Raw genomic sequence first — 26,785 nt, forward strand, 5'->3', positions numbered from 1 at the left:
GCAATGAGCTTGAGAGCATACGGGTGTATTTGTATGTAAAACAGGGGCTTTATTAAATAGGCAAACAGCTACAAAGGCAAACTCAAATATTAGGTCTCCCAAGCTGTCAGTGTAATGATGATTTAACCCAAGGTTATACACCGAGCTGTCACTCTCTTGTTTGAAAGCTGTTTGCAGCAATAATAGATGGGCTTGCCAATTCCAGCCATGGAAATTAGTGAGGAGCATCCCCGATCTGGCACAGGCTGGGAGCATCCCAAACCAGGACCAAAGGGCAATGGAATGACACTGCATCCTCGAGGGACATGGGCTGCCCAGTGAGGAGAAGCTCTTCCCACCATCAAAGCCTTCCTCCCCTGCAGCCTCCTTGGTCACAGCATCTTCCAAGGGTATGGATCCAGCACAGGTTTTGTGGGAAAACTGTATGGATGGTCCCTGCAGGCAGCTCAGTGCTGTGGTGTAGCCCAGGGGTTGGGCATTGCTCCCTGGGGAAGCAGCAGCCCTGCTCATCCCGATAGATCCCAGCCCTAGGAGACATGGAAATGCCCGCAGTTGGGTGCCCTGCAGCCACCCCATGAGCACCCAGCAGGCAGCATCACCAATCTGCCATTCATTTCCCTTGTAATCCCCATTCCCTGCTGTATTCCCTTCCTGGGCTCAGGCTGGACACCCTTTGTTTTCAGGATAAACCCCTCCTGCACCCCACTTCTCAGCATCCTCCATCACTGAGGACAAACACATGCACCAAAACTGCAGCCAAGCACAGTGGATCCATCACATCCCTGTCCCAGTGATGCTGCAGTGTAATGGGAGAGGAGCAACAGCTTCATGTGGTGCAGGTGCTCCCCTCTCCCCATCACACTGATGCTAACGAGGTGATGCAGACCAAGGCAGATGCATGAGGCAGTGCAGGGGGTGGATGGGATGCCTGATAATCTGCCTCAAATCCAGCTCCTGCCGCAGCATCCGCTGTTATCCACGGTGTTCCCGCAGCTCAGGGCTGCAGCTCAATTACTGGGGCTTTGTGATTGGGTTTGTATCAGTGTCTGGCATGAGCTGCTGATGGCAGCCTGGAAATAGCTCCATGCCTTTCGCTTCTTCATTTTCTATTTCCAAATAGCTTTCAAAAAGCTGTTTTCCACAGCTTTTAAATAAGCCGTCAATAAATAGCTCAGCATTTGAGGCCAGCTCTCAACTGCCCCCGTGCCAGCCCCTGCACAAAGCATCGCTTGGGCTGGGACACTCAGGAACCCCCTGGTGCCAAAGCTGCCTCCAGGGATGGGCTCTGCTCCTGCACCCAACGCAGGGGGAGGACTCGGTCATTCCTTGCTTTCCTGGGAATGAGGGGCTGTGGGTGACACAGAGGAACCAGCACATCAATAAGCGTGACATTGGCGTCATGGTCAAGAAGGCCAAATGGTGCAGGAGCTCCCAACTTAACTGTGCATGAAATTGGATGGAGACAGTGGCTCGGTCCATTCCTCACCGCAGAGATCTGTGTGCAGCAGCAGAGATGGGCTTGCTGCCTGGTTGGGAAGGACAAACTCATCCCATAGGACTGACTGATCACACCAGGGAGCAGCCATCAGTGGAGCCAGGCCCGGGGTCTGGATCGATTAGGAGACATGCAGGATTTCCTGGTTGGGGTATTCAAATCCCTCCTATGAAGGCACTTCCCAGGGTGTCTCCGGGTACAAAGTGCTCACAACACAGCTAAAACCACTGTGATAGTACCAATATACTTTAGGGCTTTAACATAAGTAGCTATATGCATACATAGGACATAGGAAGAGTGTCACTTTTTGCCATAACAAGTATCATCCATGGTGGATTCCCACCCAGCCACCACATCCTCTGCCCAATCGCCCATTAGGAAGGTCTCTGGAAGTGGCAGGAATGCCTTTGCCAGGCCAGGCAATGCATAGATTAGACAGGAATGCCCTGAAATGTTCTCCTAAGTAGTTGGGTGCAATGATCTTTGCAATTGCCGTGGAAGATGAAGGGCAGTCGTATCTTCCCCATGTACATAAAGGGGCAGTTCCGACCCCTGCCAGCCCCCAGGCAGTGAGACCAGTCAAAGAATACGCTACAGGACAGCGCTGGACCATGCTTGTCCCAGACAAGGGGCCATTGCAAGGGTGGCCACCATCACAGTGATGAGCATGGGCAACAGCAGAGGTTGAGTTCAGAGGACCGTTGTCTCCTTCTCAGTCATTGAGGACATCTTGGAGAAGCTCCTGTGCACGATGCTGGAGTGTCCCGTCTCCTCGCTGAGGGCATTCACTAGCCTGGAAAGGATGGTGACCTTAAACTTCTTGAAGTCCTGGCCCATGAAGACATAGAGGACGGGATTCATGCAGCTATTGGAGGCAGCGAGCGCCGTGGTTATGGGGATGCTGATCTCGAACACGGAGCGCGGGACCACGTCGGGCTCTGTTTCCAGGAGGTTCAGGAGGTGGTAGGGACTCCAGCAAAGGAAGAAGGTGACTATAATGGTGACGATGATCTTGAAGGGCTTTTTGGACTTGGCGAGGCGGTTCCGGCGCAGGTTGAAGGCGATGGCGATGTAGCAGAACGTGATGATGGTGATGGGGAGGATGTACCCGGCGAGGAACCTGGTGATGTTCACTGTTCGGTGCCTCATCAGGGCCAGGGCTTGGTACGACTTATTCCTGGAGAGGGAAAAGTTGCTGAAACAGATCACGGAGTTACGGGCTTGTGCGGTGTCTCGGAAGACAAGAGATGGGCAGCTCATAATGATGCCGATGGTCCAGATGATCAAGCAAACTAAATAGGCTAAGTTGGTCGACCGATGGTTTTGAGACCAGACAGGAAAAACCACCGACACGTATCGATCGAAGCTGATGGTGGTGAGCAGAAGGACACTGGTGTACATGTTGAGGATGAGGAGGAAGGAGTTCAGCTTGCACATGACTGTCCCGAAGATCCAGTTGTACCTCATGGCGGTGTAAGCAATGTTTATGGGCAAGAAGATGTTGAAGAGGAAGTCGGCAACGGCCAGGTTGAGGAACCAGATGGCATTGACCGACTTCTTCATCTTCAGAGTTATGATGGCAATGACAAGGCCGTTCCCCAGGATGCCCAACACGCAGGAGACGCTGTAGATGATGACAGAGAGGATCCTTGCAATGTCCTTTGGGTCGTGGGATGGGTCTGTCCACACACTGCTGGTCGTCTCCTCATAGGTGTAGTCGGGGTAATCACTGTAGTTATCAACATCATCCAAGTAGTTGGACAGATTGGAAAGCGCCATTATCTGAACACAAATCACAGCCTGCTCAGTCCTGGTGATGCTGCTCTGTGTTTCTGCTGAGCAAACACATGGTGTTAATCACAGCAAGCACAGCCACAGGACGGGCACTGGAGACAGGGAACGGAGCACGCATGTACAGGGAATCCCATGGGAGCCCCGTCGCTGGCCATGGAAGAAGATGCTCCTGCGGCTCTTCACTGGATTTCCACCTCCCAACCAAGAGCCATCAGCGCCCTGAGCTGCAGGACGTGATTCAGCCCCTTGTGTCCTCCAGGATGTGGCTGTAGCCTCATCCTGCAGAAAACGCCTCTTACCCGCCTACTTCCAGGGTTAAAACGAGGATGCTACTGATTAACAGCCCATTAACAGCTCTGAGCCCTTCCAAGCTGCAAAGTATTATGGCTCTGCTCTTCCTTTCTCCTGAGCACCCCAGACTGGACTGAAAACCCAGCAGGCAGCTCACCACTGGCCCCCCTGATGCCACTGCGGAACTGGGGTCACGTCCGCTCACCTCTCCTCTCCAGCGCAGCAGATTCCTGGTGGGATCTGGGGATGGGCAGCACCTCAGTGTCGCTCAGCACACGGGCAGCTCCCTCCACGCGGGTTTAAGGACAGAGCTGTAACGTTAAAGCTGAGATGAAATAACAGGCCATTTGCACTCGGGTGTGGGGTTAAGGGAGGAAAAAGACTTTGCCACGCTGTGATTTAACCCTGGGCAGCCTCCTTGGGGTAACCCAGCACAGCAACCCTGTACCGTGTACTCAGCACCAACATCCAATGCAAACCAGCGACAGGAGGCACATGCAAAGACCCCTGCAATCAAGCCCATGGTAATGTTATAACAAATAACGAAAGCCATAAATAGGAGTGAGGCGCCTGGGCTCTCCCACTGTTATTTCCCTGATTAAATCAGTGCCCAGCCTGTTCATTGCAATGACCAGCAGTGTTGTTTGCCATGGTCTGGATCCGGGCCTCCAGCAGGCACTTAGAGCCCTGCGTTAAATGGGTTCAACCACTCCCCTGTGAACAGTGACGGTGGGTTAGTGCCAAGAGCCACCAAAGCCAAATAGCAAAGCCCCGGCACAGGGCATCGCACCCAACCTTGTCCTTGCAGGGGGGACATGGCTGTGCCCATCCAGGCTGGACCCTCCTGCTTTCAGGGTCCCCCCCGAGCATCACCCTCCCCATAGCCCTGCTCTGAGCTCCCCATGGTGATTGTTGTAACCTATTGTTTTCTCCCTGGCCTTTTCCTCCTGTTCCTTCCTGCCATTGCTGCTGCTCCCACCGCTCCCACCAGCCAGGGGCTTAAATCACAGCCCCACTGCCTCCCCCTTTCCCGTGCTCCCAGAGAGGAGAAGTGGCCAGGATAAATGAGGTTTTAGTGCAAAGCCTGTGGATGAGCCGGAGCTGGGAGAAGGCCCTGACCCAGCAAGACCTTGCTTGTCAAAGGGATGAATTAAAGTTGATGATCCGGTGAAGTATCAGCAGAACTGGCTCCTGCAGCACTGAGTGTTCCTGCTGCTGGGTAATGACCCATTCCCACCGCTGCCCTTATGGACCAGCAGGTTTCTTGTCATCACTTTTTCAAAGGCACAGTTGCAGGTGGGGAGCCCAGAGCCCCACGTGCATCCCACCCTGGAGCATCCCATCCCACCGCCTTTATCCAGAGACAGTGATGTTCCCCTGGGTGGGTTTGCTCTTCCTGGGGAAGAAGCTCCCAAGGAATGCCACCGGCCTGTCATTGCCCCCATGGGTGAGCAAGGGACCTGGGGGATGGACCCCTGCCCCTCGCCACCATGGAGCCAGCCAGACCCCATGTTTGCTGCACTTCTAAAGGCAGGCAGACAGGGTAAGGGGGGTAAAAGGACCCCCCACCCCTTACCTCAGAATGAGGATGCCAGATTGAACAGCAGCACCAGGGCTCTGCTTCCCCGTGGGGGTTGCAGATGATGGGCTGGTCTCCAGGGCTCATGCGGAGCCATCACAATCCCCACGGCAGCAGGCAGGGAGCTGCCAAACTCACCATGAACCTCCCAGGATGGCTCCGGGCACCAGGATCTGAAGCCCAGACCCATTGGAAAATCATCCAGCAAATTCCCACCTGCATCCCTAACCCCTCCCAAACCCAGAGCGGGATGACTGCGTGAAACCTCCCATTTCTCACCGCACAAAAATCCCGGAGTCTGGCATTAAAGACAAAGCCACACTCGTCAGAGTGTTCCAATGCTCCGCTCTGGGTTGCAAATACCCGGCTCGAGCCAAACCCACTTGCTCTCCATTGGGCCCATTCATCTCTGTCCTCCTACCTCAACAAACACGAGCACAGGATCTACCCAAAATAGCCTCTGGTGCAGGCAGCCGCCGCCGGCCCCGCAGCTGTATTTGTCTTGGTACCCAGGGAAGGCTGAGCCCGGGCCATGGGCGCCGGGGTGGGATTCCCGACGGGCGGCTCACACATCGCCAGCATCCCGGCGCGCACGGCGGGAGGATGAGGTCAGGAATTGTTGTTCTTGGGAAGGCAACAGGAAACGGAGAGAACAGCAGAAAATGTTCAAATCCAGCTTTTCTGGGCGAAAGCTCTTCCGTGGCCAGCACAGACGGGCGGGGGACGGATGTGACCGGGGCGGCAGGGAAATGGCCGGATCCGCATGGCGGGATGCGGCTGCATCCCAGGAGGCCAGGGGATGCTCAGCACCCCGGCAGTGAGTGCTGCCTGCGCCAAGCATTTATGGACAAGCAGGCTTCCTGCCTTCTACCTCCCCGATGCCTGCAGGCGATGCTTTTATTGAAGCACTGATACAGGTTGAGGGGGAAAAGTAATCCAATGGAATCAAATCAAATGAGCAGACCTGCTTTTGAGCGCTCAAGATCCTGCCTGAGCTGTCCAAGTGCATCACGCTTTTATCCATATGATGCTCTGCACTCGGGCTGGGACCAGCCTATGCTTGTGCACAGGGCACCACAAGCGCTCCTCCTGCACTGGGTAAACCAGCGGTACCCCTGGGTTAGTGCTTATCCCACCTCAGAGCATCCACAGGGTGCAGAGGATGTGCAGAGCCAGGACAAACCCCTGGGAAGCGGGCGGGTGGCTCTGCAATCCCTGCCAGCCCCTGCAGCTGCTCTGCCTCGGTCCCACTGGAGCGGTCCCCCTCCTTCCCAGCAGCAGTTTGAGGTCCCAAACCCCAAACCCGCTTCCTCCGGCACACGTGGGAGCAGCCGGGCTGCCCACGCAGCCCCGATCCTGGAGATGGGAATTGCAGGCAGATGTCTGGGGGAAGCACATGGTCGCTCATCTGGGGAGCTTTGGGAAGGGCACGGGGAGAAGCAGCATCTCCATGTCCCCCTGGACCTGCAGCACTGGTCCCCTCTGAGCTCTGCATCCCTGGATTCCCCCCACAGCAGACACTGGTCCCAGTCCCATGGGAGCTTGGTGCTCTGGTCAAGCTCGAGTGCGACCCTGTGGGTTGGATCCTGAGCACAGCAAACTCTCATTGCTGTCAGCGGGAGCATGCCCCAGGGAAGATGGATGCAAGCCCCATCCATCCCTCTGGCACCCTGTTTTTCCAGCACAGGGTTACACTGGAGGGACATCCCCACCAGGATCCAGCATCCAGCCCCGCAGTGGCAGCTTCCAGTCCTGCATGCAGGATTGATTGCCAGCACTCAGGGGAGCAAGAAAACAAGAGGATGGGAAAGCATCTCTGGGTACCCAGCTCCAATTCACCCTTATTTTAACCAGCAGTTGCCATGGCAACAGCTCCCGCAGGGAGAGATGCTGCACAGCATCCCTACAAGGATGCCCAGGGGATGGAGCCCCAGCCCTTGGTGTGAACCAGCCACCAGCCACATGCCCATCACAAGGAGCTCAGACCACACCACTGCAAAACCCAGACCCCTGGCCTGCCCAAAACCTGCTTCCCAGCCACATTCCCAGCCCTTCCACGCATCCCTGGACCCCCTGTTCAGTTCCAGCTGGATACGAAGGGGACAGGGATGCGGGATGCAAAGGGAGAGAGCAGCAGCAGCACGCTGAGCATCCACATCAACCTAACACCGAGCACATGGGCTCCTGCCAGCAAGGATTCGGGCTGGCATCTGCCAAGTCACCAGCAGCAGGGGACCCCCAAGGCAAAGGGAAGGAGCAAAGCCAGTTCCCATAGGGGAAACTGAGGCACCGAGCTCTGCCCCAAGGCAGGGTACTGGGGAAGCCCAAGCCCTACCTGTTTCCATGGCATTCAGATGCATCCCAATTGCACTTCCATGGAGCAGCCCTCGGCTCCTTGCTCTTCCAAGACCCCCATTCCCATGCGCCTTCTGCACCCCTGGCTGCTCCCTGCATACCAGCTAAGGCTCCGTTCCCAGCCCATGTGAACAGGGGGAAAAAAACGGGAATAGCTGGAAAAGGCAGCCTTAAAAACTCCGGCTGTGCCCAGGGTGGGACAGAATAACAGCATGAGTCAGTGTTTGTCTGGGCAGAGCCTGCCAGGCTGCGCAGGGCAGGACGGGTCGGGATGGGATGGGATGGGTCTCCACACGCTGTTCCCCAGTGTGGGGTCACCCTGATGGAGACAACTCCCAAACCCAGCCGAACCTGGTGTTCAGCCCCAAGGCACAGGGCATGCAAGGCTTTTCCAGGGTGAAGGAGCCTGCCCTTCCCTGGCACAAAGTGCCTGGGGTGCTGAGAGCAACCCCATCAGTAAAATCGCGGCGCTTTGCTCCCGTCCTTCCTGTTCCTGGGAAGGGTTGAGGAGTAAAGAGGAAAGTCACAGAACCATGGAATGGGTTGGGTTGAAGGGACCTCAAAGCTCATCCGGCTCCAACCCCTGCCACGGGCAGGGACCCCTTCCACTGGAGCAGCTTGCTCCAAGCCCCTGTGTCCAACCTGGCCTTGAGCACTGCCAGGGATGGGGCAGCCACAGCTTCTCTGGGCACCCTGTGCCAGCGCCTCAGCACCCTCACAGGGAAGAGCTTCTGCCTAAGAGCTCAGCTCAGCCTCCCCTCGGGCAGGTTCAAGCCATTCCCCTTGGCCTGTCCCTACAGGCCCTTGTCCCAAGCCCCTCTCCAGGTTCCCTGCAGCCCCTTTAGGCACTGGAGCTGCTCTCAGGTCTCCCTGGAGCCTTCTCTTTTCCAGGCAGTATTGGACATTTGGGGCAATATTGGACATTTTTACCTACACAAGCAAAGATTCCCTTTAAAAAGGGCAGTTTGTGTTTCGGTGCTGCTTAAACTAACTCGAGCTGCATCTGAAATAATGAAAGTTCTTTCATATCCTCTTCTTGTCTTCTTTTTATATATATTTTTATAGCTGGGTTGTTATTAATCCCAGCCTCTCCTGGCACTTTGCAGGCAATAAAAAGCCCAATAAAACTCCCTATTCCACAGCATTCTCCCCATTCCATCGCACCAGTCCGGTGAGGACATCCCAAACTATGACCTGGGGTTTAGCACGGCTGCTTAGGGCCAAAGCCAGCACAAGAGAGAGATGCAAAACGTGCCACCTGCGGGGCTGCTCTCAACCAACTCCAGATTCTGAGGCTACAAAAGAGGAAGGAAACCATGGAAAAAGGAAATAGTTCTTTGCCTTCTGCTGCCAAGGATGGGGGACAAGCAAATCTCAGCCCCCCACATCATGTGAGAAAGCCACTCGGGATCCTTAGGAGCATCCTCCACTCGCAGCTGCGTGATGCTCGCCCAGCTGCATGCTGATGAGCACAGCGAAGAAAAGCCCCCCTGTTCTCCTTTGGCCCTAACTAAGGGGATGCTATGAGGATATTCACACACACCCCACTTCAAATTCACACCCGGTTCCTTTCCAGCATGGAAAAACACTGGGGGAGATCCCATTAGTGAGGGCTGCAAAGCTCATCCCTGGAAGAGATGGGGATTGGGTGGAAAATAGGTAAAAATAGGGATGCGGGGGGAGGATGAGGGGTGATGGGGGCCTCCAGGGTCCCAATGCGCGCCATGGCGCGCATTGGGACCCTGGAGGCCCCCATCACCCCTTGTGCCAAACCCAACCCCACTTTATAACAGCAAGGCAGCAAAAAACCCTCAAGTAGCTTCAAATCCTTTGGGAAAAGCAGTGATTTCCATCCTGCAGCCAAATCCTCCCTCCCAAATACATAAACCTCCATACATTCATGTATAGATCTTAAAAATCCAGAGGTATTTACCCGAGCTTGGGAATTGGAGCACATCTCTGCTTCTTCTGTCACCCCCTTAAGGCTGGATCGCAAACAACCCCAGGGTTACACGGCATCAGCATCCCATTGGAAGCTCCTTGGGATGTTGCTGTGCTTTCCCCATCCCGAGAAGGACACAACACCCGTATTGCTGATGGGAGGATGAGGAATAAGCCAACACAAGCAGCTGGTTTACGGGCTCAGCACAGAGACGGGCAGCGCTTGGGAAGGGGAAGCGATGTTCTGCGGCAGGATGTGGGGACATGGGGAAAGGAGCCTTTTTGCATGGTTCAGCTGGACACACAAAGGGAATGATGAGGCAACCAGCCGCCTCTGTGCTGTGTCCCATCCGCCACGGTCCCTGCACCGGCTCAGGAGTCCCATGGGATCTCACAAGCAGGATTGGAGCATCCCTTGCCTGTGGTCACAGTGGCAAAGGGTGCTCTGTGATATGGGATAGGGCATGTCCACCCCAGGCTGCCCCGCATCCCTGCTTCCCAGACCCCCATGTCCCTGCCCCATCACTTGGGATGCGCCTAGATCAAACACACAGGAAGAGGGGTAACCCAAAGCCATCCCTGGGGTGCGTGGCAGAAGGGGAGCGCATCCCCCCCATCACCATGCTCTCCCCTCCGTCACACTGGCCAGATCCTGCCTGTTCCCAGCTATTCATCCATCCAGGCCCTATGAACTAAGGTGGATCTGGATCCGGAAGCAGGTTTCCACAGTAATCAATCAGCCCATCCTGGTTTGCACAGGGGCAGCACCAAGCACCAGCCTGGCCTCGGTGCTGTGCCTGCAAGTAGTGATTGCCTGCAGTGTGCATGGTGCCTATGGTGATCCAGCAAGGGCTGAGCCTGGATGGCCACAAGCCTCTGTTCTGAGCCAGAGAAACCCATCCAGAGGGAGACAGACAATAAAAATACAGGTACATGCAGTGACCAGACCCAAATCCATCACCATGCACCTGGACCCGGAGCATCCCATTCGATCAGAGCCCCATCACCATCAGTGTGTTCTCTGCCTCCCAGCTTCATCCACAAGGGAGAAATCCCGATCCCCTCAGAGCTGGTGGCTGCAACCAGGAGGCTGCCACCCAAGTGGGGACAGTGGCAACACCCACTGAGGAGCGATGCCCACTGGGGAGCGATGCCCACTGAGGAGCGATGCCATCTGCAGCCACCACCATGCCCGGTGCAGGTGGGGACATCAACCCCAGTTGCATGTGGCCGAGCTCCCACAGGAGCTGAAAGAGGAATTGCTGCTCTTTGCACAACTCCGGGTTGCAACATCCCCCAGGGCTGAATCAGGAGGAAATGTGCTGATGCTCGACGGGTCCAGCGCAGGGAAAGGAGAACAGACACCAAAAGCACAGACGTCTGCACCACGCCAGGATGTGCCAATGCGGGAGGCTCGTGACCGGCACGGTGACATCCCGCTCCCAGGACCCTGGGATGGAGCAGGAGCCAGTGATGCAGTGTGCCATGCTTGTGGCACGCAGCGGGTCCCCAGTGGGATGCAAACCCTTTGCACCCCAATGTGCAGGGCAAAGCGGCCCCCCATTGGTAATAAATGCAGTTCACTCCCAAAAGCAGTAAAACCCACGAGAAACATGGTCCTGGTGGGCTGGGACCCATCCCATCCTCTCCCGCACCAACACACCCCAATCCCCCCGGTACCTTGAGCATCCCAGTGACCTTTCCCAATACCTCGTGCGGTGCCACGCTCCGTGCCGGGGTGGATGGTGCCAGGGTCACCCCGTGGCTGGCGAGGAAGAGGAGCTGAGGGCTGAAGGCTCCGTCTGGCCCCTGCTGCAGGCACAGCCCCGCTCGCTCCCCGCCGGCTTTAAGGGCTCGGGGAGGGGAAGGAGTCACGGAGCATCCATCGCTGTCTTGGCAGCACGATGCTCCGGCAGCAACAGCTGGGAGAGGGTGTGACACCGGGAGCTGGGAACGCTGGCCACGGCCCAGCGAGAGGAAGCTGCTTCCCGAGGGGCCTCCTTTCCTGTCCCGTCCCCCCCCAGCCGGGAGCTCAGCACCCGAGCGAGGGATAAGGGAGCACCGAGGGCTCCGGAGCGATGCGGTCCTAGCCAGGGAGCCCCAACGGGGGGCAGGTGGCTGCCACCACCCCGCTGGGCTGTCCCCACCCCGGGTCAAGCCTTGTCCTCCGCTGCTCTCCCCCCCCCCCCCACCGCCCCCAACTCCTTCCAAGCCGTTGAGTCACTTCCCTTCGTCAGATCTGGCTCCCAAACGCCGCCGCTGCTGCTCGGGGCCGCTTTTCCCGGTGGCTTTCATTAGCACCAGGATGCAGCAGCTGCCTCCAGCGGCACCCCCAGCCCGCACAGCAGCCCCAGCGCACCCTGACCCCACCCGCACATGGCAATAAAGCCTCGGGGGGGGGGGATCAGGGGGATGAGAGAGGCACCAGGTTCCCCCGTGTAGGATGATGGGGGTCAGGGGGAGCCTGGCCCCAAATAGGGAGGAGACCCGGACCAGGAGCCCACATGGAGCAGGAGGTTTGGATAACCCCACGCTTGATGTGGCACTGAGAAAACCCCCTCCCTCGCTGCACAACCTCCACGCTCCTCGGCCACCACAACCCCAACCCATGTTTAACCCAGCTGGGATAAAAGCCAGCACCAGGATGGGGGGGAAGGCATCGCCTTGGAAGCAGAAAGGAAGTTTTGGGGTGATGCTGCCTGGGGAAGGAGCAGGATTTGCCCCATCAGGACACCCCAGCACTGGTTCAAGCAGCACCGGTGCTGCCCTGGGTTTGCCACCAGCCAGTTCACCCCATCTTCCCTGCAGAAAGATGTGCAGGCATCGAGGGTAATTAATAAGGATTAATTCATTATCCTCGAGGGGCTGTAAATACAGCCACACAGCACCCTGCAGGCCCGGCCAGCAAGGGGAGGGGAACAACCACGAGTTAATGCTGCCTCCCTTATTGTGCTGGGACACAGAGAGTGCGACTGCAGCCCCGCTCCTGAATGAGGCCTCAAGAGATGCACAGCCCCGGCAGCACCACTGCCCGCATCCCACGGATGGACCAGGCAGTGAGCTGGGAGCCAGGGGCCCCCAAAGCCACCACAGGGTGTGTGGGAAGCGGGGATGCTCAGCCATGGATGCTCCTTGCCAAGGGCTGGCCTTGTGGCGCAATCGCAGCGATGCTCTGCTGCGGTGACAGCCAGCACCAAGGGGCAGGATCAGTCCATCATCCATTACCCCACACCAAGTCCTTTCCCAGGCACCTGCCACCGTGCCCCCAGGCCAGGCAGGATGCAGGATCCTGCTCACAGGCATTATCCCATTAAAACCACGCTGACTCGGGATAAAGCAGCGCATCCCTGCGCTGCGGTTTGGGGTTTCCCTCCGAGGCGCTCAGCATCGCCCGCGCACAGCAGCGGCTCCGGGAGGACAAACACCCCCCTTCCCAGGCCCAGCGACCGTGCCCAAACACTGCAGCAGCAGCCGTGGGGATCAGCTCCGTGCACGGGGCTGGCGGCTCCAGGCATCAGAACCAGCAGAGCTTCAGCATCCATCGCATCCCTGACAGGCACGGAGCCACCCACACCGAGCACAGCGATGAGAGCTCTAAACTCAGCTGTAACAGAAACTGGATGATTGAGGCTTATTATAACACCCCCCCCCCCCCAGCCATCTCCCTGCAGAGCCAGGGTGGAAGGACCAAGCCCAGCAGGCCCGGGTGCTCGCCCTGCTCTCCTGTATGGGTGCTGGGAACCCGCCTGAGTCATCCCGAAGCAGATGTCACGCTTAATGTGGAAGAAATTGCACGGAGCTTTTCCCTCTCCAGGGGAGTTCTCTCCGTCATCCAGCAGCGCTCTCCCTCACCCTGGGCAGGGCTGCGGGGGGGAAAAACCACATGGAATGGCTGGAAAAGGAGCTGGGTTCAGCTGTGAGGACACTGCACATCCCAGCCCCAAACCCTGCCCTGCTTCAGGGCTGGCTTTGTCTCCCCACATAACCATGCCCTGCCTTTCCCACGGGCGGGCTGTGGGGAGCTCATCCCTCCTGCTCTTGGCTTCACTGCGGTAACCAGCTCCATATCCCATCTCTGCCTCATGATCCGAGTGGAAACGAGAACTCATGGCCCAAATGGGAAGCCCACATACAGGATGTTGGATAGACTGCTCGCTGGTTTGATACAATCACAATGAAAACAGTCCCTGCCTTGTGCAATGCAGGGCTTATAAATAGCAGCAGGGCACGGGAACCCAGCAGGGCTCCACACAGCCCTGCCTGAGCTGGGAGGATGCTGCTGACACCCACTGTGGTCCCAGGGCTCAAGTGATGCTGCTGGTTGATGGAGGCACCGTATCCCACTGCATCCCACCGCTGGGATGGGCAGAACAGGGCCAGGGCATCCCTGTATCAGTGGCAGGCAGCAAGGCTCACACACAGAGCATCCCTCCTGGTATCACTGCCCACAGCATTCCCGGTGCATTCCCCACTCCCATTTGACTCCAGCGCTGCAGGATCCCTCCGCAGAGCACTGTCAGGTCCTCAGAAACACAAAAGGGACATGCAGGAAAGCATCACCCACCCACAGGCTGGGATACGGCTCCAGCATCGCCCCTTCTCCCCCCGCAGCACCTGGAAAACACCCTTTGCACAGCAGGGATGATGCAACCCGTTGCCAGTGCTCCATCCACAGGGCAGGATGATAGCTCAAGCCTGGGAAATGATGGACATGCCCAAGCCGGCTGATTTACTGATGGTTTCGATCAGTGCAGGAGCTGTCACGGGCCTCTGACTGCTCCAGGAGCAGGGATGAGGGATTGCTGGGCACCAGCACTTCGTTTTATGTGAAACCCGGCCCGGGACATCCTCATCAAGTCACTTGTTCCTTGTCTTGGAGCACTTCCGCAGGTGACAGAGAGGATGTCACCCACCGGGGATCTATGACAGGGGTGGCTCTTGGCATCAAATCCCAGCTGAGGTCTTGGGGGTTCCCTCTGGGGCACAGGGACCACTGGTGCTTGGATCCAGCAGCATTCCAGGGCCCGTCTCCCCTCAGCAGGCACCACTTTTGGTCCCCGAGGCAGTGAGGAAGGCTTGGGATGAGCAGCTGCTGCTTACTCAGCAGGAGCCATCCACCCGCTCCATGCCTTTCCCATGGGAGGCCCTGCCTCTGCCCAGAGCCACACGGGAGGGGGTGAGAGCAAGAGTTCCCTACAGCTTTCCAGCAGAAAAGATGGCATCTGGAGCAGGAAAACCCAAGGGGAATAACAATTCCCCCTGCAAAAGGGGAGGCGAGGAGCAGCACCAGGCTCCTGCATGCAGAGCTTCATCACTGGGGGCTCGGGGCACTCAATAAGCTTCAGCTGGAGCTAGAGGACACTGCGGCTGAGATGAGAAGCAGGAGATGGCATCTTCCATAACCTGCTTTTGCCCCATCCCTGCAGCGCGGCTATGCCAGCACTGAGAAACCAGCCCCCATCACAAGCAGCGCCAAGGCCCTTTGGAGAGGAGCTGGAAAACAAACTCGGATCCTGAGGATGCTACCTGGGGACTATCCCGTTATTCCCAGCTCAAATGTGCAACAGTTTCCCCGGGATCTTTGCAGTCCCCTCCTAGCACAGGGATCCCACCTATTTGGATGGCAGTTCCATGATAAGGAACCACCAGCAGCATCTGCCCCAGCAAAGCTGCTGCGGTCACAGCCTCAAGGATGCTGAGGGCCCCCACAGTAGCTCCATAAAGCTCAGGGGCTTTATGCAGAGCCAAAACCTTCAACCCAGCTCCATTATCCCTTTGCCCCATGAAGGACATTCAGGAAGGGTCTCTCCTACCTGGAGTCCAATCGAGCATCTCCAAACTGCCTCCAGCCCCCAAAACCTGCAAGGAACAACAGTGGCCACAGCCCCAGCAGAACCAGTGTGAGCCCCCAGCAGAGCATCCCTGGTGATGTCCCAGCTGAGCACCGGCCTCCAGCCAAACTCCATCCCAGGGACCAAACAGCACTGAAGAGAACCCCTCCCCTTCTTATAGGTGCTGCAGGGTTAATCAGCACAGGCTGGGGTTTTCCAGGGATCAATTCCCAAGGGTACCAGAGGCTCAATTGCTCCCCAGGCTGCAGCTGAGCTTGGGGGGGGGGATTTGCCTTCAACCAGCCCAGCCCGGGGAGAACAAACCCATCTGGTTCATGTGAAATGTGCACTGCCAGGGATGGGGCAGTCACAGCGGTTCCTTCAATTCCCTCTCCGGATTCCTTTATTTCTATGGCATGAGGGAAACGAAGCAGCTCTGTGATTTAAATCCCCCCCAGCAAAAGAAAATCCCTGAGCCAGGAACGGGCCCGGTTCTGGATGGATTTTACTAATAAAGGGGAAAATGAGGTTATTTCCCTTCCCACCAAGAGCAGTGCCAGCAGGTCCTGCGAGCCCTTCATCCCATCCTCCAGCTGCATGGATGTGGTGAGGACCGTGGAATGAGGCAGAGGAAGGGATTAAAGCAACATCTGAGCGAGTTACGTCTCCGTTCCTACCGCCCCCACCGATTCATCTGAATTCCCGCAGGACCCTCTCCATGTGTTCTGCTGCACAAGATTAATGGTGAATTTAAAATTACATTTTTCACCTTGGGACATGCCCATAAATCTGGGGAAAGCGCCGACGAGCTCTTTGCCAGAAATATTCAGCGACGGCGCCGAATCCTTTGGGATTCGCACTCGCGAACGGGTTTCCCCAGGGCTCTTCGCACGCCGGTGCAGCGCAGCGAACTCCTCCTTGCTTCTCCGCTCCTGGAAGGCGGTTTGGGAATGTGAGAGCGAGAAGGCTGGATTCCCAAGCGCGCTGCACCTTCATCTCACGCTGTTTATCTGATTTGAAGGGGTTTTATCCCCCGGCTGTCAGCAGAGGCAGGAGGCAAAGGCTCCGTGGCTTGCTATGGGCAGAGCAAGCTGGTACCTGCAGGATGCTCTGCATCCTTAAACCGGGGTTGTGGCCCTGCCGCTTCTGCCGGCAGCACGGCTCTTCCCCACGCTGCACCCCACGTTACCCCCAGATTGCTCCCAAATCGTTCATTTTGCCAGAACTGAGCGTTTTCCGCAGGGATCGCCTCCCCCTGTGGGAAATGTGCCATCTGTTTCCTTGTCTCCCACTTAAAGTGGGGTTTGTTACCGTGACACCTCCTGCGGGCAACCGCTGCAGGTCAGGACTGCTTGTGTCTGCATCTCGAACGGGAAAACCTCCAACCACAGAGCTCTGGGTCTGGAAAACAGGAAGACCTCATCACTTGTGATGGTGCCTCCTCTGGACACCAGCAAGTGCTCGGTGTCAGCATCACGGCCGGCTCCCGAGCTCCTCAATCACCGCATTTAGTGGCTCAGTGGCCACCAGCCCCTGGTCCTAAGGGAATTTAGGATGGAGAGGGGTTAAGTGCAGCCTGTCAGGGCTTTGGGTGTGGATGCTGAGCACCCCACCATGGAGATGGATGATGCTGACAGGTCTTTAATGGCTTGTGTTAGCTACAAAACAGCAGAAGCTTAATTAGGGCTCATCTTTTGTGCTACTCTTCAGCATCACCCTAAAAACCCCTCAGGTTGTACCTACATAGTGTTCCACATGCTGGGATGCAGCGGCCAGGATGTAGGATACAGGTAGAGGTGAGTATTCCTGTGATCTCACACCAAATAGAACCCTCAGTGTGGCTGATGAACCCCTTGGGAAATACCCAATTCCCTAAGTAACCACCTGGATTTGTCTTCGTAACAGCAACAGGCTTCAACTTCCCAAACACCACGAAGAAATCCTGCTTTTCTCTTTATGATCTTACTAAATAAAACCGGCTTTCCTTGCAATTCCCTGTTGGGGAACGCAAGAAGGGATTCATGGAGCAAGGCTTTGCAGGGACAAGTGTTTTAGCTGGTGCTCACAGACCTCCCCAGCGCCCACCAGCAGCAGCTGGTGATGGGTACCATGCATGCTCAGCATCCCTGCCAGGTCCCTCCAGCTCCAAGCAACCAATGCCATTTTCGGTCTCATTTTGGCCGGGGGGTGGCCTCAGTGCAGGTCCCCAGGGCTCTGCTCCCCCCTCCCCGTTAAAAATAACATCAAAATATGCTTTATTCCTGAGCCCGTGCCAGCCATGGGGCTATTTCTGGAGCAATGAGAGAGTCACTCAATGAGGCTGTGGGGTACCTGTGCCCTCGACGGGGTCCACTACATCTTACTCCCGCAGCTAGACGTGGCTCGAGCATCCTGACGTCCAAATCTCAGCCCTGTGCTGGATGCAGTCCTGCACCGGACCCAGTGCAATGCTCAGACCCCTGATCCCAAAATGCACCCGTTATGATGGGAATTATAGATGAGGATTATTTAAAAGAATAAATAAACGTTAGGAGCTATCAAAAGGAATTCATTAGCGGTGTTGGTGGAAGCCAGAGCCGGAATTTGCCTTGGGAAGAAAACAAATGAGAGCCCAGGAGGGAGCCCAGGGAGGGAGAGCTGCGCCGCGGAGCTGCACGCAAATGTTCTGTGTCACATTATACAGAATTAATGCTCCGGCTTGTCTGCGCAGATGAAAAGGATTTAACCTAAAGAATCAATTATGTTTCCTCACAGACGGCCTCATCTAACCCGGGTGGGACTCAGGGGGGAGCAGAGCCCCTCGCCTGTAAATCCCTGACTCGCACAGCTCAGAGCTTCAAAGCTCCAGGAGCCGTTTGCCGGTGAGGAGTCAACTCCATCCAGATGAAACCACAGCCTAGAAATAAATCCATCATCTATTACTAAGGAGAGTTAAGGTGAGGAAGAGGCAACGTGGCCACTGTTACCGTCGCTGGCTCTGGCTGTCAGTGTCTTCTGACTGGAGCACTTCATCATCACCCATCCATCTGTCCCTCTGTTGAGACATCTCCATCATCTGTCCCTCTGGTCCACTCTGAACTCCCTTAGAATCACCCTTCTGGCCATGCACCCAGCATTGCCTATCCGTTTTGTCTATCATCTATCTATCTATCTATCTATCTATCTATCTATCTATCTATCTATCTATCTATCTATCATCTATCTATCTATCATCTATCTATCACCTATCTATCATCTATCTATCATCTATCTATATCCATCTATCTATCATCTATCTATCCATCTATCAATCTATCATCTATCTATATCCATCTATCTATCATCTATCTATCATCTATCATCTATTTATCTATCCATCTATCTATCATCTATCTATATATCTATCCATCTATCAATCTATCATCTATCTATCTATCATCTATCTATATCCATCTATCATCTATCTATCATCTATCAATCTATAGATCATCTATCTATCCATCTATCATCTTTTTATCTATCTATCCATCTATCATCTATCTATCCATCATATATCTATCTATCTACCTATCATCTCTCTACCTACCCACTCCGACAGCTTCAAGCCTGACCCAAAACCACCCATCCAATCCATGTGTCTGCAGCAAGCAGCACAGGGCAGCACAAGCAGTTCCAGAACCACCTTCCCTGCTTCCCACATGCCCATTTACACCCCTATGGCTCAAGGGGATGGTTTGAAACATCACCAGCACACCTCCCTGCCCACGCTCTGCCATGGACAGCGTGTGCTGCTGCCAGGCTGAATACACATCCATGTGCTGTGCTGACAAGGGGGTGTCACACAAAACACTCAATAAATTAACACCTTGCTCAGATACTGGGGAGTTTATCAATGAGCTAACGGATGGACCAGTTCCCAGCCACACTGGTGACACTCTGGGCTCACAGTCACTGGCTGGAAAGAGCTCAGCATCACTCCCTCCAGCCCCATGAGCGATTTCTCTCCATGTAAGAGACTGATCTGAAGGCAAACGAATGCAGTTTTGACTTTAATAGAAGCAAAAAAATCCCTCTGCTAATTTTCGGTCTGTGGCAGGCTATTATTAACGTGTCATTATTCTTCAGAAAAATTTGATCCTGCCTGGCCCAAGACACATAAAGTCTCTATAAACTGCAGCGGGTGATTTATGACTTGGCATCTGGGGACCTGAGTGAAGTAATTCAGCCCTGTCACTTTTTGTTCCTATTTAAGAGTGTGCTGCAATTAATGTTTGCCCGCCGGGAGTCCTGCAGTCAAAGTGGCATCAAAGTCACCGCTTTCATTTGACAGAGATGAATTCATCATGAAGCATCCCCCCGAGCGGGAATACCCCCGGCACAGGCAGTCCAGCAGCGATGCCAAAGGGATGAGCAGCTCCAGCAGCACCCCCTGCAGCCCCTGCCACGGGGAAGTGCCGTTTCCTAGGCTTTTTGCCCCGATTTCTTCCTGCATCGGGCCCCAGCAGCACCAAAGCGCAGGTGCACGGGGGCGTGATGTTGGGATTGCTGCTGCCTTCTCGCCATCACCTGCAGGTTAAAGTGGCCACCGGGATAAACTGCTGGGGTTTGGGGTCCCTCCGTCCTCCACTGTCTCTTTTTGAGCTCTTAGGCAGAAGCTCTTCGCTGTGAGGGTGCTGAGGCACTGGCACAGGGTGCCCAGAGAAGCTGTGGCTGCCCCATCCCTGGCAGTGCTCAAGGCCAGGTTGGACACAGGGGCTTGGAGCAAGCTGCTCCAATGGAAGGGGTCCCTGCCCGTCTCCAACCCTGCAGGGGTTGGAGCTGGGTGAGCTTTGAGGTCCCTTCAACCCAAACCAGGCTGGGATTCTGTGGTTCTATTACCTATCTATAAATGAAAAAGCCGTCGCAGGCAACACAGAACACAGCACAGCTCCTCCCACAGGGAAAAGACAATTTAGAAACCAAACACCCACCTGGGATCCAGGGCTGGGTGCCCTCAGGACCGACTGTGGCCACGCAGCATCACCACACCAGTGCCAGCCCCACCAGTGCCCTTGGGCACCTCACCAAGACACCACTGCCCACGGAGCACAGGGCTTATCAGCCGCTCACCCCGCACAGTAACACCCTCAGCACAGGCTGTGACTATCTCACAGTGGTTCTCCTTGAAAAGCTGTTCTTTATTTCTTATGGGTGATGGGGAGAAATGTTGCTCCCCAGCCCAAAAGCACCCTCTCTGCAGCACCAAGTGAAGGAGGGCCTCAAACTTCATCTGGAGCAGGTGAATCTGGGGTGGCTTCATCCTTATCTCCTGGCACCATGGGCAGGGGTGAGGGTACCAGCCCCACAGCATCACAACCAGCCACGTGGTATAAGTGCCTGGAGCAATTATGGAGAAACAAGGGATGTGGGGATGAGCAAGTGGTTGTGCTAATGAGCCCCAGGCCTGGGGATGGTGGCCCAGGGATGTCTGTTCTGGCTCTCCAATGGCTGCTGGGGTTTTAGAAAGAGGCCACATCAAAGCACCACAAAGGTATCTGGAAATAACCAGCCCTGGGATGGGGGAAGCAGAGTCAGCAGCAGCGATGCTGCAGAGCAGGAGCTGGGCTGGGGACCGTCCCCCTGCCACATCCACAGTGATGGAGGAAACCAGCTCTGCTGAGCAGGCAGGAACTTTGGTATTTGCAGCCTGGGGCTTTCTCAGATTCTCCTTTAATAGCCCCAAAACCATCCTGTCCTGCCCTGTCCTCATGGAGGTGATGGTTTCCCTCTCCCATGGATGGGTGCTAATAAATAAACCCATCATGAGCATCACTTCCCTCCCTCCTGGCTTCCCTGCAGCCAGGGCAGGGGCTGAGCCAGGCTCCTTCCCTATAGATCCAAGCAGCTTTGGTGGGAGAAGAGCTGAGCTAAGTGATTCGGATGCCTTGCAAAGCTGGAAGGATCAATCACCTTCCCCAGGCTCTGCTGGAGGGAGCAGCATCATAATCCTCACTGTTTTAATTAGGTTTGCCTCTGCTTTATGTCCCGTGACATAGAGACATAATGGGACTTCTTAAATGCAGTAATTTTACACTAAAAGGTTATTAATGCTCCAGTGCTCGCTAGGAAGAGAAAGTGAAACAATCAGGTGTGGATGCTCTGGTTTTGGGGGGATTTCAGAGCTTTCTGGGGCTGCCAGCTCCCATCCAAGAGGCAGGAGGCAGCAGGGACAGCCTGAGCCCAGCCGTGAGGGAAGGTCACTTCTTGGCCATGTATTGTTTCAATCTCCAGCTCCCTCAGAGTCACCCAACCGTGCCCACACCGTAAAAGAACAGAAGAAAATGTAGTAAGATTTCAGACTGCTTCTCCCAAATTCAAAATGCTTCATCTCTTCCTTCCATAACTCCCGCACTTCCCATTTTCCTCAGGTCTTTTCTGCACCGAGGAGAAGTTTTCGTGCTAATGGATTCCTGAATTGTACTTACTAACTGCTGCAGAGGAAATGCCCATTATTGATGCTGCGGTGGGGCTGGAGCGGCTGCAGAAGGTCCCCAGCCCGATGGAGTATGAAGCTCACGTAGAGCTGCTCCACGCACTGCTGCCGAGAAGGGTTCAGTAATTGAAAAGACCTTATAAATCAATAGAGCTCAACTGAAGACTCAGGCAGGGCTCCACATAACAACCCCCTCTCCTTTTAATTTGGGGGGGGTGTGGGGTGGAAATAAAGGCTGGTAAATGGGAAGCTGGGGTACCCCAGCTTGATGCTGCTTCCCCGGCACATCTGGTTGGGGAGATGCTGTGGGAGGAATCAACCCCATGTGGTTGTGATCATGTGAATGTTGGACATTCAGATTTCTCTCACCTCTGATTTATCCCCTGGGTCCTTCACAGAGAGGAAGAAATCCTGGCCAGGGAGCTGAAGGACCGCAGTGAGCAGCTTTTATTGCTGCCACGGAGCACAAACCGGAGCGGGTACATTGAAGCTGCCTTCAAGGAGGAATGATGGGGCTGTAACTCCCAAGGGAGAAGTAAAGCATTTCCCTGGGCATCCCATCCCTGAGTGCTTTATCCATGTGCAGGGCACCACCCACCCCCAATCCCAGCAAACCCCCAACTCCTGCTCAATAATTTTCCAGCCATGGAAAAGGGTGCATTGATGGGATTAATGGGAACAAGTGGGAAGAGTCATCAGCCCCAGTGAGCAGATGGGTCAGTCAAGCCCTCGCAGAGCCCGGTTGTCCCCCAGCCCTGGTGATGCAGGAGAGCACAGCACAGGCACCAGCCAGCAGCTCCTGCCCTGGTGCTGCTCACTCATCCCCATCGCTTGTAGAAACTTTCACCAAGCACAGTGTAAATGAGTCGTGTATGAATGGAATGGGCAATTCTGCCAGGCAAATTAAAAGCTGTCCTCGTGGTTAATTATAGGGCAGCTTTATATGCGACAAATTAGGGAGACTCCTGATGAGGTAATTTGTTAATTATGGAAGCCTGGAGGCTCTTTCTTCATTAGACGTTGGCAAATCCTTTAATGGGAAGTACTGCTCCTCCTTCAGCACCCCCCACATCCCCCTGACCCCAGCAGTGACACTCACCAGGGGATAGCTCCTGGCACGACCCTGGCATTTACAGCAGCAGCGCAGCATCAGTGTAGTTCTGCTTCCCCTTCCCTCAGGAATGCTCACTGTCGAGGAAGAGCGTGAGATCCCCACAGCCCGGCTGCTGCTGCTGCTGAGCAAAGTCCAAACCTGCCTGCAGGAAGGGAAGAGGGGAAAGAACAGAGGGAAAGGAAGCTTCTCAGGTCAGAGTTAATGGATTAATTGACTTTAATAATTGGGTTATGGTGCAGGGGGGCTGTGCTGCAGACAGTGGGATGTAAATCAGGGATGAGGATGAAGATGCTGTGCTCATGCTGGCAGACCCAGCACTGGGGGGACTTGGCTTGTGCCAGCCGGGAGCAGAGCTACAGCCACTGGCACCCAAATCACTCCCACAGGAACCTTCAGGGCAAAGAAACCCTCCAGGAACACCCAAGCTCTTCAATCAGTCCTTTCCCTGCTCCAGGGCAATGATGGGCACAGCCACCCCCAGCAACCCCATCCCACTGCTTCCAGTACAAACCAGTAGGATAGTGCTGAGGCTGAGTGGGTGCTGCTGACCTGCTCCAAGCGATGCCACAGCAAGAGGGATCGCACTGAACCTGGGACAGGGAACCCCAAACAAGAACCTCATCAAGAACAGGACCAGTAACACCAGTAAGAGCAGCATGGTGAGACACACCACGTGCCAAATCGCTCTCCATTTACCCATCATGGTCCTGCAAATCCTGCTTTACATTAACAGCAGCATCATTTCCCGAGCCTGCACCATGGACCATTTCCCCCCTGCACCAGATTAAACCAGAGCCCCAAGGAACAGCTCCCTCACTTATTTTTAGCATCTGTGCCTGCTGCGCCAGCCATCGCCTTATCAAGTAACTATGGGAAGGCAGATGACTGCCAGCAGAGAGGCACCCAGAGCCTCTGTTATCTCGGGGTTTAATGGACTGGCAGTTCCAGGGATGTATTTGCTTTCAGCCTTTAAAAAGGAACAGCAGCTTTGCTTTGTGCCACACAAGTTTGCCAAGTTTCCAGCCTTCCCTGACACTTATTTCACTGCCCAGCAGGCAGAGAGCACCTCAAGAGAGGGCACAGCCTGTTCAGCCCGAGAAAGCAGCGAGGAAAGAGAACATCACATGGAATAGCAAATGCCTGTTATGGTTTCCACAAATACTTGGCAAGAAGAAAATGTTGCTGCTCAAACTGACCTTGTTTGGGTGACTTCTGCATAGGGCACTGATGGGTTGCCCTCAGGTTCGTCACCACGTGCGCCTGCTTGCTGCTGTGGTCAGTAAGGACGGGCTCGAGCTGGGTAAAAGCATGCTTGTATTGGAGTGCTTTCTGTTAATCACAGATTGAGGTTGGAAGGGACCTTGGAGACCGTCCGGCCCAAGCACCAGCTCAAAGCTGAGCTCAGCCTCCCTGAGCCGGGCTCAGAGCCTTCTCCAGGTGAGCTCTGAGCATCTCCAAGGATGGAGATCCCACCACTGCTCCTGTCCCCATCCCAGGGCGATCCCTCCATACTGCAAAGGGATATTTCCTTACACCCAGTGGAGCATCCCCTCCTGCCATCTGCCTTTTACCTTCACTCCACACCTCCAAGAAGAGGGTGGCTCCATCTTCTCCGCCACCCCACTCCTGTTGGACAGCCGCATCTTCAGCAGGGAGATTTATCACTGTGGGATGGAGCATCCTGCAGCATCCACAAGGGAAGCACCTGGTGCTTTCCCACCTGCCCCATGGGTCCACAATTCGACCCCTCCACAGAGCTCAATGAGCTCCTCAAACCAGAAGGGTTGCTGGAAAACTGCTGCTGATCCCCTTGTTTCTTCAGTAGAACAGCCTGTGTTTGGGGATCAAGTGCCATCAGCCATTTTTCCTCCTCTATTTTCTAACACACCAGCCTCAGATCGATAAATTAATTCAAAATCATTTAATGAATGCTCAGCTTCTAATTCGTTTTCCATTAAGCGTAAATCCGATTCCTTCCGAACGTGGAGCCTTTGGGAAAATGAGGAACTGTTCAAGACACTTCCCTGACATTACTTAGGCAGAAAACAACATTAGACTGCAAATACTGATAATGCCAAGCTCTTTGTAAAGATGGCTTTCAGAGCCCCAAAACATGTTCCATTTGAGTTCATCCTCTGCTTTCTCTCTTCATTGATGTGCCCTGGGGCCCATCCCTGGGCGCTTCACTTCAGCCTTTAATAACCACTGTAAAATGAGTTCTTGCCAAAAGCCTGCAGCTGATGTGGTTTTTATTGGGATCCAAACTAATGCTTATCAGGGGAACAGCTCCTGCGTTACCTGTCATGGGCCTGTAAAACACACCTGGACTTCAACCCAGGCCTTGTGACAGCTTTTAATGCCTGTTTGCATCATGCTGACTCTCGCTTCGGTCTGGAACACGAAGCAGACTCCAGGAAACATGAAGAGCCTATTCCAGGCTATTTTAAGTTGAAAAACAAGAAATACCACAGCTTCCCCAGCGACTCCAGGAGCCAAGAGCTGCCCAAATGCACAGCTTTGTTGGGAAGATCAGAATCCCTTCCAGCCCTGTGAAGTCATTTTAATCAGAAGCTACAGAGCTGAATTGCTTTTCTCCAGCCCCAAAGCCGCATCCATCCCTGGTCCTGCCCTGCATACCCAGCGAGCATCCCCCGTGCTGACAGAGGGGGTGCATCTCCCACCCTCTGCCATGCTTTCCAATACATCTCACACCCCAGCTGCGTGGTCCTTCAGGGAAACTGCAATCCCAACACCCTGAAGTGTGTCCCTCCGTCCCCAAACAAGAGGTACCTTTCAGAGCTGTGTCTTTGTTCCATTTAAGCAGCAGCTTGTGCTGGGAGCAGGAGAGAGGGAAACAGATGCTTTTACCTCGTGGTTTGCATAATGCATTTCTCCTTCCATTTACTGTCTAACGTGGTGTGCTTGGCCTAAAAAGAGCAAACAACCTTGCAGTAATATTTACAAGCTAATTAGGCAGAGGATTGACTCGAACATCACTGGAATACCAGAAAAGAGCCAGTTGGGCTGGGAGGGCTTTAGCTGATTTTCCTTGGAAATTAGAACTGGAACAGACTGCTGGAAGCACTCGGATCCTCTCCAATGTACAGAATGGCTGCTGAGAGAGGCAGGGAAACAGCATCTTCCTTCCTCACAAAAGCACAGGATTTGCATTTCTGTGCCATGGGATTAGAGGAAAAATTAAAGCTATGCTTGAAAGCAATAACAATTGCCTTTCATTTCTATTTAGCAGTGCTCCTGTGTACAAGCCCCAGCCAAAACATCATCTCCATAGCACAACACATTTTACAGTACATAAAACTCTGTGCATCAAGAGGGGGAAAACACAACATGGAATCGCTTGCTCCTGCCACGCATCGCTTCCTAGCATTGCTATTCCCTGCCTTGCCATTCCCTACCTTGCCAGCGCTCTGCCCCGCACCCCTGAGCCTCAGCACGCCATGCCATGTCCCAGGAATGAGGGATGGAGGCAACTCTGCATCCCTCAGGAGGTCTCTCCTCTTTCCATCGCATCATCCCTGCTGCCATCCCGGGTATCCATCACCCAGCAGCTCGCTTTTGAAGCACTCATCCCCTGTCACTCAGGAATTATAGATCAAGCCGGCAAAGTCACGGCGAAATAGTTTGGTTGCTGCTCTGAAATTCAGGAGAAAACGGGATTTCACTCACTTGCTTTAGGTTATGGGGCTTGCTTCCCTGCTGTGCTTATTCCAAATCCCCTCTCCTCCCATTCAGCTGCCAAACAAGTGCAGGGAGCTACCAGCAGCATCACAACCATCACCCCATGGCCTGCTTAGCACTGGGAAGTGCTTTGAGGAGCCCAAGGAGACAATTTCAGCCCCACTTCAGACCAGCACTTAGATGGTGCCCACAGAGAAGAGGCTTTGCAAAGCCTCACAATTCCAACCATGGATTT

General features: G+C 54.8%; 1 protein-coding gene and 1 long non-coding RNA gene across 9 annotated transcripts; both read right to left on the reverse strand.

Moving 5' to 3' along the window:
• Positions 1 to 28: 28 nt before the first annotated feature.
• CMKLR1 (chemerin chemokine-like receptor 1) lies at positions 29 to 15,287 on the reverse strand. Of its 8 annotated transcripts, none has more exons than XM_065692153.1 (3): positions 15,269 to 15,287; positions 3,786 to 3,891; positions 29 to 3,327 (listed from the first exon to the last, which is right to left on the reverse strand). In XM_065692153.1, the coding sequence occupies exon 3, from the start codon at positions 3,272 to 3,274 to the stop codon at positions 2,186 to 2,188; it is 1,089 nt and encodes a 362-aa protein (XP_065548225.1). In that variant the 5' UTR covers positions 3,275 to 3,327; positions 3,786 to 3,891; positions 15,269 to 15,287; the 3' UTR covers positions 29 to 2,185. The 8 variants fall into 8 exon arrangements, with proteins under 8 accessions (XP_065548225.1, XP_065548226.1, XP_065548218.1 ...); XM_065692154.1 differs by lacking the exon at positions 15,269 to 15,287 and adding an exon at positions 11,166 to 11,614 and having other exon boundaries at positions 29 to 3,277; XM_065692146.1 differs by lacking the exon at positions 15,269 to 15,287 and adding an exon at positions 11,166 to 11,614.
• Positions 15,288 to 20,429: 5,142 nt separating this feature from the next.
• Positions 20,430 to 22,993, reverse strand: LOC136021013 (uncharacterized). Its single transcript, XR_010615633.1, has 3 exons — positions 22,837 to 22,993; positions 22,107 to 22,231; positions 20,430 to 20,641 (listed from the first exon to the last, which is right to left on the reverse strand). It is a non-coding gene; the product is annotated as an uncharacterized LOC136021013 (long non-coding RNA).
• Positions 22,994 to 26,785: the final 3,792 nt, after the last annotated feature.

This window comes from Lathamus discolor, chromosome 12, assembly GCF_037157495.1.
Source record: "Lathamus discolor isolate bLatDis1 chromosome 12, bLatDis1.hap1, whole genome shotgun sequence".
Lineage (NCBI taxonomy): Eukaryota > Metazoa > Chordata > Aves > Psittaciformes > Psittacidae > Lathamus > Lathamus discolor.

What these genes read in the sequence shown, in the direction of transcription:
- CMKLR1 (XM_065692153.1), bottom strand. Translation starts at nt 3,274, where the DNA reads ATGGCGCTTTCCAATCTGTCCAACTACTTGGATGATGTTGATAACTAC.